At 55.5% G+C, this 13,257-nt stretch overlaps 5 protein-coding genes across 5 annotated transcripts in view; 3 read left to right on the top strand and 2 right to left on the bottom strand.

Annotated features, from left to right (window-relative positions):
• Positions 1 to 1,146: 1,146 nt before the first annotated feature.
• MONBRDRAFT_18701 (uncharacterized protein) lies at positions 1,147 to 3,529 on the bottom strand (the record flags this gene model as incomplete). The annotated part of the gene is made up of 7 exons (XM_001744855.1): positions 1,147 to 2,035; positions 2,136 to 2,254; positions 2,339 to 2,431; positions 2,505 to 2,579; positions 2,731 to 2,844; positions 2,916 to 3,190; positions 3,295 to 3,529. 7 exons carry the CDS (start codon positions 3,527 to 3,529, stop codon positions 1,147 to 1,149), a joined length of 1,800 nt encoding a protein of 599 aa, XP_001744907.1.
• Positions 3,530 to 4,394: 865 nt separating this feature from the next.
• Positions 4,395 to 5,542, top strand: MONBRDRAFT_24647 (uncharacterized protein; the record flags this gene model as incomplete). Its single annotated transcript, XM_001745033.1, has 5 exons — positions 4,395 to 4,661; positions 4,781 to 4,838; positions 4,966 to 5,135; positions 5,210 to 5,400; positions 5,509 to 5,542. The coding sequence occupies 5 exons, from the start codon at positions 4,395 to 4,397 to the stop codon at positions 5,540 to 5,542; spliced, it is 720 nt and encodes a 239-aa protein (XP_001745085.1).
• Positions 5,543 to 6,598: 1,056 nt separating this feature from the next.
• On the bottom strand, positions 6,599 to 9,419 carry MONBRDRAFT_32046 (uncharacterized protein; the record flags this gene model as incomplete). Its single annotated transcript, XM_001744854.1, has 4 exons — positions 9,314 to 9,419; positions 8,666 to 8,815; positions 7,460 to 7,771; positions 6,599 to 7,309 (listed from the first exon to the last, which is right to left on the bottom strand). Exons 3-4 carry the CDS (start codon positions 7,757 to 7,759, stop codon positions 6,599 to 6,601), a joined length of 1,011 nt encoding a protein of 336 aa, XP_001744906.1. The 5' UTR covers positions 7,760 to 7,771; positions 8,666 to 8,815; positions 9,314 to 9,419.
• An 827-nt stretch (positions 9,420 to 10,246) lies between these two features.
• MONBRDRAFT_7470 (uncharacterized protein) lies at positions 10,247 to 10,986 on the top strand (the record flags this gene model as incomplete). The annotated part of the gene is made up of 2 exons (XM_001745032.1): positions 10,247 to 10,341; positions 10,530 to 10,986. The coding sequence occupies 2 exons, from the start codon at positions 10,247 to 10,249 to the stop codon at positions 10,984 to 10,986; spliced, it is 552 nt and encodes a 183-aa protein (XP_001745084.1).
• A 1,283-nt stretch (positions 10,987 to 12,269) lies between these two features.
• MONBRDRAFT_24645 (uncharacterized protein) overlaps positions 12,270 to 13,257 on the top strand; it is a gene marked incomplete at both ends in the record, with an annotated part of 4,982 nt that continues 3,994 nt past the window's right edge. Inside the window, 2 exons of the mRNA XM_001745031.1 lie at positions 12,270 to 12,785; positions 13,070 to 13,230. Of these exons, the coding sequence (XP_001745083.1) occupies positions 12,270 to 12,785; positions 13,070 to 13,230 (677 nt within the window). The remainder of the gene's footprint in view (positions 12,786 to 13,069; positions 13,231 to 13,257) is intronic.

Below are 13,257 nucleotides of genomic sequence, written 5' to 3'. Positions count from 1 at the left end.
GGGGGGGGGGGGGGGGCGCTTGGTTGAGCCACAGACAGCACATGCAAGCTAGGTCACACACGTAGCAAGTACACACAAGCAAACAAGGCCGAGCGAAGAAAAGCCAAGAATCGAAACCTGGACATGCTGACCATACCAGAATTCGCGGGCGCATCCAGATGCGAGCAAAGACATTTTGATTCTCGCGCAGCGTGACCTCGTCATCCGAGCCCGAGGAGTAGTAGGCCCAGCCCTGTTGTGACAGAACTTTGCGCGCAACGGCATCAAAGTCCCACAAGTCCAAGATGGCCTCGAGGGGTGGAATACCTTCAATCTAGAGAAGCAAAACAATGTGAGCAACCAAGTTTGAAAAGTCAAGTGTGGAGTGAGCGGCCAAATCTTTGAAGCACCTTTGGTCATGGCCGTGGCTTTCTCACCTGTGTATCACGATGCTCGCCGCCGAGGGCCTTGCGTTCCGTGGTGCCCGATGAAGCTTTGGCATAGCTGCAATCGCGACGATGCACCCAGTGAAGAAAGACAGGCATTTATGAGACCAGACCCATCCCAATGCTTCAGTGGAGTTGGTTGGCATCGGTGCGACATGGCTGCGCCGGAAAAAAAAACAAAACAAAAAAAAACAGCAGATGGGGGCGAAAGTGTGTCTCGACAAGACGCACCCCGCCACATCACCAATGTGGAGATGATCAAGACCGAGGGATTGTACAATGTCCGGCGGATGACCTGCTGCGTCAAAGGCAGCCGTACCATCCTGGCCGGCATACTTGAGCAAGATCTTAGAGCCCGCCGGATGGTCCTATATACGCACGGCCGCGTCCCCAAAATTAAAAGTCGGGTGCATCTGACACGGTCGCTGGCCTGGGGGTATGAGTTGCGACTTGAGCCCTGTCAACGTACATTCAGGAAGCTGGTCAGATCGTAGACGCGCCCATGAATGGCCATCCAGCAATCCTCCTTGGTGTTGTGCTTAGCCACCTCCTCCATAGTGAGCTCGACCGTGGACGCGGCCGGTCGTCGACTGACACTGCGAATTTCGCCCACCAAAAAGTCGGCCGCATACTAGATAGCACCCAGGCACGAGCAAGCCACCATCGTTCATAACAGAGCCAATAGCACCGGCACCACTGCCAACGCCACTGTCAGCAACAATCATGGTCTTACCTTGTCCAAAATGTCGGCGCTGTGCAGCATGTCGAACGCCTTGGTGGCTTCCTTGCCCGCATACGCCACAATGGATGCCGCACCACCAGGGTGGTCCTCTAGAAAGGTGGTGAGGTCATACACCTTGTCGTGCACCACCACCCAACAGTCGCCTTTAGTGTTGTGCTTGGCCACTTCTTCCATGGTGTACGTCTTGAGCTCCTTTGGCGGTGCAGGCGGCGCCTCTGGGCCAGGTGTACTGGTTTCAGCAGGGGCTTCGTCTGCGCCCATGGCCGCGCCCACCCCGGTGGCATTGCCAGCATGCAAAGTGATGGTGCGGTGCTGCCAGTCAATCTCCACCAGGTTCTTACCCGAAGTCGTGCCACCTTGACCTTGACCTGCCTGCGTCACTGCGCGTTCCAGGAGAAAGCGAGCAGCAGCACTGCCAGCCAAGCGGCCGTAGACGACACAGTCCAGAAGGCTAGAACCACCCAAGCGATTATGCCCATGGATGCCGCCAATGACTTCACCAGCGGCGAAGAGGCCGGGCAAGGCCTGACCTGCCTTGCCCAGCACCTGCCCTTGGTCGTTGCAAGCCAAGCCACCCATGGTATAGTGCACCACCGGGGTCACCTGAGCCACATGGTAGACGTCATCCACGCGGAATGGAACGTTGTTGAAGATCGTCTTGCCAAAGGGATCAGCTTGCTTGCTGGCTGCAGCATTGTATGCATCAAACGTGGCGCGAAGAGTATCGATAGATACGCCCATGTCTCGAGCCAGCTCATGGCCACTGGCAAATTTGCGCATAACTCCGCGGCCAACGTAGTGATGGCAATGCCATTCAAACTCGGCGGCTTGGCGGCTGTTCAGCACAAGGCGAAACGGACCCGCATTTCTGTTCATTCGTGGAGGGTTGCAAAACTGGGAGTCAGTAAACAGAATAGAAATTCAAAAAATAAAACAAAGTGCTGGAGCAGTCGGGGCGCAGCACTGACTGGAACATGCGGCCGCTGACATAGTCGCGCTTGCCAAGTTCGTTGCAAAACCTCTGACCACGAGCGTCAAGAAGCAAACCACCAGAGCCGCGCAGTGCTTCGGCGGCAAGCCACTTGACCTACACGTCACAAAGGACGAGGTTTGGTGGGCATATGGAGCGAACATATAATGGTCCTGCCCGCAGTAGACTTTGATTACGAACCTTGGCATCAGGTTCACGAGGGTCCACCAGGCCGGTCGGGTGCACTTGCACAAACTCCATGTCTGCCAGCTCGGCACCCAGCGCTTGGGCCAGCTGTGCCGCACCAAGCAGTATCAGAATCACCCATCGTCCAGGTCTCGAGCAGATCGTAAGCAAATTGCCGCACCTTGATGCCGTCACCCGTGCAGTGTGGTCCATTTGTGGTGGGCATGTCATTGAGCTTGGGCAAATTGGGGATCGACTTCCACATTGGGAGTTGGCTGACCAGACAAGGTGCAAGGAGAGCGCATTGTTTGAAAGAAATCGGATCCAAGTTTGTGGAGGCGTGGGCGTGATGCAAAGTGTACTTTCATGGTGTCCACTCGGCATACACACCTCCATTTGTCTTGCACCGCTGCCAACAGTGAGGCATTGCCAAAATCAGCGGCGAAGCCACCGGTGGCCAGAATAACGGCACCGTGAGCTTTGTAGATTTTGCCATCCAGTTTGTACTCGCAGCCAATGGTCTACGCAATTAAGTTCATCGCACAGTCAGGTGGGTCGATCACGGAGTCGACGGCGTGTGCATTGAACACACCTCGCCGGCTTGGTTGGTCAACAGGCTGGTGACGGTAGCTTTGTTGACAAGCTTCGCGCGGTGAGGCAAGGCCTTGCACGTGGCTTCGAAGCGCTCCATCAAGGCATAGGTAATCATCATGCCCGGGAAGCGCTCGCCACCACGATGGGTGCGAGGGCGCGAGTGGGCCCCCATTTGGCCCACTAGGTCAAGCTTCAGGCCAAATGCATCCCTCAGCCATTCGACTGCCGGGCCGGACTGGTGCGTCAGGGCGCGGATCAATTCGGGTCGGGCGCCTGAGTGAAGAAGATTCATTTGGCTTGTGAGCATCGAGGCGAGGGGCGCGTGTCTCAAACTTTTGTGGCAACCGTGCCAAAACAAGCGGCCTAGCTTGACACACCAGCTGCGGCAGACTTGAGGGTATCTTGCTCAAAGATCTCAGCTGAATCGTCAATTTTGGCGGCACGCTGCGCACGTGTGCCAGCACCGTTAATGCCCGAGGTGGCCTTGGTGGAGTTGCCACCGCAAAATGGAGACTTGTCCAGAAGCAGTACAGCACCACCGGCCTCAAGCACGGTATGGGCAGCGGCATGACCGGCCAGGCCACCGCCCACCACGATGACTTGATCTGACATGGCACGCATGAATGAGCCCGAGCACGAGGCCATTGCTGGCGACGGACAGGGTAGCCTGTCACCGTCAACACAACACGGCGGCACAAGCAGAAGCACAAACAACGTACTGCTCATGGTGATGGAGCGCCCGGGATGACGGTTGACGTGTTCTCTACTTGCCTGCCTGTTTGGCAGTTCAGGTCAAGAACAGCAGTCAGCTCGAGCCACGCGCTCAGTCGCTACGGCCACAGGCAGTCACGTGCAGTGACCAGCCCACACTCGCACATTACCCTGTAGCCAACCCCGAGCGAGGTCGGGGTACGTGTACCACAAACAAGCCTCGCCCCGCATTCCTCTCCGTATGCCCTGGCCACCCAACACCCACCGCCAGCATCAAAGGTCCTTCTTGTGATGATGTGTGGTACCTGAAATCGACACTTGACCGCACAGCGCGCGCGACAAAAATAAAAATGAGAGAGAGAGAGAGAGAGAGAGAGACAGACAGACAGAGAGAGAGAGAGAGAGAGAGAGAGAGAGAGAGAGAGACAGAGAGAGAGAGAGAAAGAGAGTGTTGTTGTTGTTGCAGCAGCGGCGCCAGCGCCGAAGCTGTAATGTGACTGTTGTCACATTTTGCGTGTTGGCTCCTATGCAAGCGCCGGGGCTGCTGCAGAAAGTCAACTTATTGACGCACAAGTTTCAACTAAGCTTTCCTATAAATCTTCAGCAAATCAATTTACCCCTGCGCTACCTTCAAGCCCCCTGCCAACCAAAACAGCGACTGCTGCGATAAACGACGCATGCAGTGACCATAACATTCTCTTGTCTGACAAATCGAGCGTGACGGAGCGTTGTCAGCATTTTTATTCGCGACGAGGAAAGCGGCAGCATGAGCGATTGGAACAGCGACGACGAGGGCCGCGGGGGTGGCGGCCGGGTGCCGACGCACGAGGCCCCGACCGATGAGGCGAACCGCGCTGCACTGCGGCATCGTAAGCGTATCAATCGAAGCAACAAGTTGGTCGTGAACTTTGATTCCGAAAGTCGGCGCGAGTTTATCACCGGCTTTCACAAACGCAAGCTCGAGCGAAAGCAGGCTGCAAAGGATGAAGCTGAAAAGCTGGTCCAGGAAGCTCGCCGTCAGGCGCGCCAAGAGGTGCGCGCCCAACCGTTCGCTCGCTTGTAAAGCTTGATGAGCTCAAACAGGCCATGCCTGGTTCAGAAAGGCTCGGAGTCTCGACTCAAACTGCTTGTGTATCTGTCTGGGTTCTGTAGAAGCGCGCGCAGCGTGAAAAGCGCCTACAGAAGCTGCCTCAACTCCCCGCCATTCTGAGTATGTAAACTGCTGCTCCTCTTCCGTTCACCCAAGCACGCTTGCCTGTCCTGCCCTCGCCCTCTCATCTACTCTAGCTCATGAGGACTCGATGCATCCATGCCCTATAAACGCGTCCACGGACCAGCCGAGTCGGCCCCAGTTGCGGGCGATAGCGAAACGAGCCGATTTGATACTGCCGAGTCCAAGGTAACCGTGCAGGTCACGCCGCTCGAGTTGGCAGATGGACCACCCGCTGGCGAGGATCTCGAGGCCGAGGCGCCCAAGCCTGCAGGGCGAGCTAGCTCTGGTGGCAAGGTGGGTAACGGGCAGCCTCCCCATCGCCATGGGCAATGTTCAGCCAACTCACCACCTCTTGACTCAACATTCAGCGTGGCAAGGCAAGTGCTGAGCAGGAAAAGGCCAAGAAAGCCAAGTTTGCCAAGGCACAGAAGCTCGTGGATCGTAACAAGTCTAAACAAGCCGGCGGAGGCCGAAGAGGTCGCGGCGGCAGTGGTCGCGGCGGAGGGCGAGGCCGAGGCAGTCGCGGTGGCCGTGGCCGTGGCGGACGAGGGGGTGGCCGGTACGTTGACTTCTGCTCGAGCGGTTCACCAACGAGGACTGCGTCACCTCGAACGCAGTGTCTCAATATTGCCTGTTGTGATTTCTCGCTCGCCATCATCGAATCTAGAGGACGCGGTCGTTCCATGAAGCACTTTGACTAGTCTTCAAGCGTGACAGGTGCTCAAACCCGGACCAAAAAGTGGCAGCCACGTGTGTGGAGAGGGCCCTTTCATGTCCCAAGTTTGCTCCCGTCTCCTCGGTCACAGCAGAGGTGGTTTCAGAATTGGTGAAAAAAACAAATAATGCTCGAGGTATTCCGATCAGAATTGATGAAATGATGCGTGTCAATTGTATCGTGGCGACTCGAGCCAGCTATCAGGAGCTCGGTGCCAGGATGCAACACTGGGGATGAGTGTGCGTGGGCTACACCATTCCCTGGATAATGGCTCAAACTTCTTCAAGAAGAAAGGGTCCAAGTAAAGAGATCAAGTACATGCGTATGATGTCAACAACACAAGAGGCTCAAGCCAACTCAAGAAAAAACAAGGGGAGGAAAGCAGTAAAAGAAACTTGTACCAAGCTAAAAAGAAAAAAAAAGAAAAAAGAATGCCCTAGACGCCCAGGGTGGTGAGAGCAAGCTGCGTGTAAACAAGGTAAAACAACACACGAGTCCCCGGCACAAATTGCAAGACGGCAAAAACATATAAAGAGACAAGGCTTGGCTAAGCCAAAGCCAAGAAAACAACGGACAATGAGCTGAGTAGATATCTAGCAGCCGTGTCCGACAAAAAGACACTCTTGAGGAAGACGACAAACAACCGTGAAAAAGAGAAATAAGTATGGCCCTCGATACGGAGGGCTGCCGATTGCTCGTTTCAGCGTAGCTTGTATTCCCGGAAAGAAAATCAAAAGAGAAAGCACAAAAGCATAAAAGCACAAAACAAAAAGAGGAGGAGGCCATTCAAAACACTTGCTCTGAAGATGACAGTCAGCTGAGGCTCGGCCTCAAGTCCAACTGTTTGCGCCCCCTCCTCCTGGAAACACAAGGTGAAGGGTGCTGGAGTCGGAAGAACCCTTCGCATCGGGTGTACACATCAGACCACACACTGGCGGAGGAAACACATTTGACATAGAAAAAGAGACACTGCCCGTAAGAAAACTAAGGAGGGCGGGATGTCGAAAACCAGTGCGGCGACTGGCGCCTGTCGTAGCCACTCTCAGCTACGCGAGGCACCAACTGAATAGGCTGCCAGTGTGAGAGGATTGACGTTCCAGCCCATGCCCAAAGTGGGATGACTTTGGGAGTGTTGTTGCAGTCCATTGTGTTGAGCGGCAGTGGTCATGGGACCAACGCCCTGGGAAGCGGCGGCGGCAGCAGCAGCAGCAGCAGCGGCGGCAGCAGCGGCCGAGGTGGATAAATGGGGAGGTAGTGATGCCGAGGGCATGCTTGACAAGTGTGGCATTGAGGTGGTTAGGGTGGGGCTACGGTCGGGCATGCTGTCGTGGGGAAGGGTGTTCTGTGCGAGTCCTGAGCTTGGTTGGGACTGAGCCTGTACTTGTGCTTGTAATTGGGCTTGAGCAAGCTGTTGCAGCACGGGGTTGCTCATGAGGGACAGCAGGTTGGCCATGTGGCCAAACTGAGTGGGCATGGGGAAGGCGCCGACCATGGCCGAGTTGGGGATCATGCCGCTGTTGGGAGATTGGCCGGTGGTGTTATTGGTGCTGAGAAAGCGGGCGGCCGAGGCCAGCAGGGCTGCATTGTCGCTGGTAGAGCCGGAGGGGAGGCCGACGGGAACTTGAGTGCCCTGGCTCATGGAAGGCGCGAGCCTCGATCCGCTTGAGAGCATGGTAGAACCATCCTTGTCCAGCGCGGTGTGGGGGTCGCGACCGTCAATCAGGTGCACGAAGACGCGTTGCAAGGAATCGTACTGCATTTGCCAGCGAGGCCACATGGGGTGAGCTGAACGACGATTGAGTGGAGTGGGGACTGGCAGCTTCTTTCTCAGCCTTCAGGTAACAAGTCAAAGCATGCCCAAGCTTTCTCAATCGGGAAGAGGGCCGGGAGGAGCAAGGGTTACCTCGGGTTCTGTAGAGTATTGCTGGCGTAGGCGGCGGTAGAGATGAACGGCATTGCGGGTGGCTCGGGGGAGAGCGTCCATATCCACGTGCCATGGTTGGAGGGTGCTACCCTTGACCTTGTTGTAAAAGCCGGCATGACCGGAGAGAGTGTGTCGGATGCCATTACGCCAGTTCTTGCTCTTTCGAACAATGGGAATGTGATCAGCATGGCTTTCGATGATGGAGCAGAGCTGCTTGGTGGTCAAGGGCGTCGGGCTTGACTCGAGAATGAGCGCGATGGTGGTTGAGTATGAGGCCATGCTGGCCAATCACTGATAGCGCACAAAGAAAAGAGCGAGCAAACCAAATGAAGCCAAAGGATTGAGTGGGAACATTGGCAGTGATGGTGGTGATGATGAGCGGTGGTGCCAGGGTGGTGGTGCTGTCCGTGTGTGTGTGCGTGTGTGTGTGGTGGCAGGCCAACCAAAAAAGAAGAAAAAAACGGGCACGACAGGAAAAAGGTGGAGCCAGTGGATGAAAAGGAAATGCAGTGGTGACAAGAAAGTTGGACGTGGGGACAAGAGCAGCAAGCAGTGCATGCAGAGGTCAACGATGGCACGAGATTGAGGACGTTTGGTTGTTGACAGGTGGCGCGGAATGGTGTGAGTTGGGAAGCTCGAGAAGAGGAGGGTTGCAATACGCAATAGAGCAATCAAAGCGGGGCAAGGGAAAGAGGGGAGGTGTTGGCGGTGGCCATGCGCAGATTCAAACCAAACGGCAGTCGTTGTGGACACGTCAGGGAAAGATGGGGAGATGGGCCGGACACGGCTAGGTGGAAGAAGAAGAGGAGGACGAGGACGAGAAGGAGGACGAGGACGAGAAGAAGGACGAGGAGGAAGGGGGGGGAAAGGGGCGCATGCGCCGTTACACGATGGGATGGTGTGATGGTATCAATATGTTTGTTGTTGCAAACAAGGCTGTCGTGCTGGCACGAGACACTGAATGTTTTGAGAGGATGTGCCAATGTGAAGAAAAAAAATCGGCATCGTTGTTGGCGAATGTGGCTGGCTGGCTGAATGATGATGATGACGACGATGATGATGATGTGTGTGTGTGTGGATGAGAGAGTGGCAAGTTGGAGTCTTTGTGCATGTTGGAAGGCTGGATGGCTGGACGGCTGAGCAGGCCAGGGAGATCAAAGGATGACAAGCGACGAACGGACATACCTAATCCTGAAACGAACCAACGGTGGAGCGAGGAGGTTGGGAAAAGAAGCGTTCAATGTGGGGGAAGAATGGCTAAACTTGTTGCGCGTGGCGCATGTCACGATAGCACGAGAAGCAGAGAACCGTCGACCCGGTGGCGGTCCAAAAAAACTAAAAGCAGAGACGGCGATACGCGATCAGAGGCTCGCTCACTCGCTCACACACGCGCGCGCACCCTCACTCGCTGCTCCGAGGTGGGAAAATGACGCAAACCCAAGCCACTGCAATGGATGTGGGCGCAGTAGCCCACACACCACACACACACACACACACACACACACACACACAGACCAAAAACAGAGGAGGATAGTGGTGCACACATACACAGTGGTGGTTGGAACAAAAAAAAAAAAAAGAAAAGAGAGTGGGCCAAAATCTCTCAATCAATCACAACGGATGGATCAGGGTGGGTGGTCGAGGTGGAAACAAAAGAAACCACAGCATGACACACACACACATACACAGACAGAAGAAGGGTAAGGAGGAGTGCGGGCGGGTAATACAAAAACCAAACAAGAAATAAGGATATGGGCAAATCAAACGATGGCACTCTGGATTGACCACCATCATCTATCGGAGCTGACACAGAGGTACAGAGCGGTGACTTACCGAGTTGGTGGGTGTGTCAAAAAGATGCTTGGGAGGAGGTAGAGGGCGGGCAGCGAGTGCGAAGAGGATCGTCGGTTCGCAGCGAAAGGTGAGGACGATGGATAATGATGGCAAGGAGGAGGAGTAGGAAGAAAATACGGACGGACGGGTGGCAAAGTGGTCAAGGCGCGATTGCGTCCAAAGGGTGGATAAAGGCACAGTGACGGACGCATGCAACCCCGAGGAATGATGATGATGGTCATGATGTGAAGTGGTGGGGGGGGTGGAAAAAAGATGGGATTTGCTAGAGAACAACTCCTCTTACAGCTGAAACGCTGGAGAAAAGTAAAAAGAAAAACAGCCATGATCTGCATTGATGGGAACAATAAACCTCGAGTTGTCGCACGATCGGTGTGCGATTTCGGATGCGAGGATGCTTGCACTTGCCCTGATCTGGCCGCCGCCGCCGTCGTCGCTGACCCACAGCTGTGAAGGAGCGCAGGGTCGACAGGAGGAGCAGGAAAGGCTCATAGATGGCTTGTGACGTTTGCCCGGACGTGAACCGTTTGCACCATCATCGTGAAGGTCACTCGTGCAAGATTTCGCACATGTGGGTTAGGCGGGAGCTGGCAGGCAGCCAGCCAGCCAGCCACACATGACACATGACACATGACAACCCCAACCACAGGCCATAGTCCTTCGCCCTCATTAACATTCTTGTTAGGCAGAGTGTGGGTGGGTGGATTGTCTAGAGTAGTGGTGTCTTGTTTTGAGGTTTTTGTGCTGTGTGGCGTGGGTGGCAAACTTTGTTTAACCCTTCGCGTGCTGTCCGCGCAGGTATTGACGATGGTGGATGGATCCCACACACACACCCTTGGGTAGAAACACCAACCGTCGGAAAAGGGGGTGGGAAACGTCGAGGGAGAGGAGTGTGATGTAGAGTGCGACCTCAGCATGCGAATACAGGGCCAAATTCCCCCGGGTTTGGTCCTTGTCTGCCTCACCCATCTATTCGCGTCGACCACCAACAACCACGAGCTGCCATTATGGTAAGGAGGAATGTGGGTTCATGGGTGTGTACGTGGGATAGTAAACAATACATGTCTGTTGGGGGGTTTCTGTGGTGATACGACGGCACGTTTGTGTGACCAGTGGTAACTTTAGGGGTGAGGACGGACAGATGAGACTACCCACAAGTCTCCATGACGTCAAGACGATTTCCTTTTTTTACATACAGGCCAGATAGACTGGGACTGTCACTCAGCGGCGACTGCATCGCGTTTGGCCACAGCCGCGTCGGATCGTCGCCAGCTCGTTGTCGCCCAACAAACCGACCGTGTCTGTCTCAATGCGGCACTGCCCGAGACTGCCCCATGACGGTCGGGACGATAAGCCATGGCGGGCCTCCCGCCCGCTCCATTAGCAGCATGTGGCAGCAGAGCGACACCCGCGACGATTTCGAAATCAGCCACTCGGCTCCCGTCCTCATACACGGACGACACCTGGCACAAGCTGCCACCTCATCTCTCTTCAGAGCCAAACTTGTGGGTTTGGTATGGGTCTGGCATACTGCCAACGAGTCGTGTCATGTGCCAGTAGCAGGGGCGCGAAGCTCAGGACGCACGTGTCCCCACCGAAGACAACACGTCAAATTCCCAGACTTTTCTATCACCATGGCCAGACAACAACACTGACAGAGTCAAGGTAGAAATCTGTCAAGGCCGGTTGGTAGCGTGCACCCGACCCAGAAGAGTACACCACCCGACGGTTGGGCGCTCCTCTCAAAAAAAAAGCCCACACCTTGCACGGTAATCTGGAGGAAGTTGAATGGGTCCATGGAGAGGAGTGGCGATGTCGGGAGGTACAAAAGGGCTACTGGAGTGGATCGAACACCAGGTTTTTGATACACCACCTCTGAGAAAATCATGACTGACTGTATGTTTTTCGCTTATCATAACCACCATCTCGCACACGCACACGCTTGGATTGGTTGTGTCTCCATGGTTCCTCGCTCGCATAGGTTGGCGTCTGAAATTCATCACGTAACAGGTCAAAACGCCACAAACACGGCAATTTCAAGGTGGAAGGAGCTAGATGACTTTTACGTCACGAGTCAAAACCCGTCGGAGCAATCTTGTCATATCGATCATGCCGGTCAATGTCAGTTACGTCTTACATCCCTTGACATGCCGCAGGTCAAAACCCGCGAAAACAGTGACCTTCACCCCCCTCACCGCCAAGAATTTGTCTGACATTCCGTCGCCTGGCACAGCGCCCACGGATGTCTGACATGCTGATAATACCACGGGTCGCCCAGGCACGGGCACACTTTGGAATGTCCGGGACTTGGCTGTTGGACTTGGCTTCCTTGCTGACTTGGCTTCTGTTGTGGATGATCTGCTGGTCTACTCGTGTGGCTCAGCTCGACGTGCAGGCATGGTGACCGCGACCGCTTGCACCTTTCAATACCTGCTTAGCCAAGCAACTTGTACTTTGCCAAGTCCACGCCTCTCTGATTCCCTTTTCATTGATGCCGCTCTTGCTCCTACATACCAAGCCTTCCCCTGCGACGCAGCATCAAACATCAACATGCAAACAGGAGGGTGTTGCTTCGGCGTGGCGCCTACTGGCGAAGCGCATTTCCACCGCGCTGCCATCAGCCGGCATCTTGCGCCACCGCCCGTACAGACGTCGTCTCGACCATCGAGGGTCGACACGCGCTGTATCCAGCCCCACCCAAACTCACCAACACCTGTCACCGACCCACCATCGCTGACTGAGCGCCCCAACATTATTAACAGCTGCCTGACCTTGCGACCCCCGCTGCTTCGTTTGCCGGAAAGCCCAGACCCTTGTGTGTGGTCCAGACAGCATCGACACGCTTCGTAGGCCATCGTTCAAGTGCTTGCCGGTAGAGCAGCACCCAAGCCCCGGCCTTTCCCGTACCTCTCCCCGTCCCAGAAACCCCGCACCAACAATGATGCTGCGACACACTCCCCCGAGCACGACGCGCCTAGCCTTGGTGGCTCTGCTCAGTCTGACGTCGGCAGCCCTGGCCACTCAAATCACCTCCACGAGCTCCACGTCTTCACACCACTCCTCCAGCAGCACCACACAAGCCGCTACGGCCGCCACCCTCAGCGTGCCCAACGACTGCTATTCTTACACTGCCATTGACCCGCTTCGGGGCTCGCTCTCCGGCAACACTGGGAACATCCCCTTCCTCGACAAGTGGCAGCTTTTCAATCCAGACTACACCATCCTTCTATTCGCTGATGGTCTGCAGCTTGCGCGTCGCACGGGCTCAGCAAATGACCCAAGCATTTCCCGTTCCCTTGACCTGACCGGTGCAGTTGCCGCCCAGCTCTCTGTGATATACAGCTTCAATGGCCCTCACACCGCACAGGACTCGGTCGTCTTGGAAGCAGCCGCTCAAAACCAGGCCTACACCCACTTGAGCACCCTCACGGGAAGCTCGCACGGCACGGTCACGGTACGCTCGTCTTTTCAAAAGCACTGTCTCTTCTGTTTTGGCATGAGCTTGGCCAAAGCGGGCAACGACAACTTCCCAACTCACTGGATGTTCTCCCCGGCATAGGTCACCGCCAATCTCCTCGCCTTGGCGTCGGCCAGCACCACCCTGCGACTGCGTGCCACATCGGGGTTGGCTGACGGCAGTGTCTTTTTCATTCATCGCATGGAAGTTCACTTTTACACCTGTGGCTCTGATACACGCTCCACTGTAGTCCCCGTCACGGGCTCTGTTCACTCGTCTAGCTCAAGCGCCGCCAGCGCTTCCTCCAGTGCTTCCTCCACCTCTTCCCGAAGCTCCACATCTCGCTCTACCTCGAGCACAACCTCCTCGACCACCACCACTCGTCCTACCACCACCACTACTACTACCACTCGCCCTACCACCACTACGACGACAACCTCTCGTCCCACCACCACCACTACCACTACCA

This window comes from Monosiga brevicollis, genomic scaffold (genome assembly GCF_000002865.3).
Source record: "Monosiga brevicollis MX1 MONBRscaffold_7 genomic scaffold, whole genome shotgun sequence".
Classification (NCBI taxonomy): Eukaryota; class Choanoflagellata; order Craspedida; family Salpingoecidae; genus Monosiga; species Monosiga brevicollis.
This window is presented reverse-complemented; position numbering and strand designations above follow the sequence as displayed.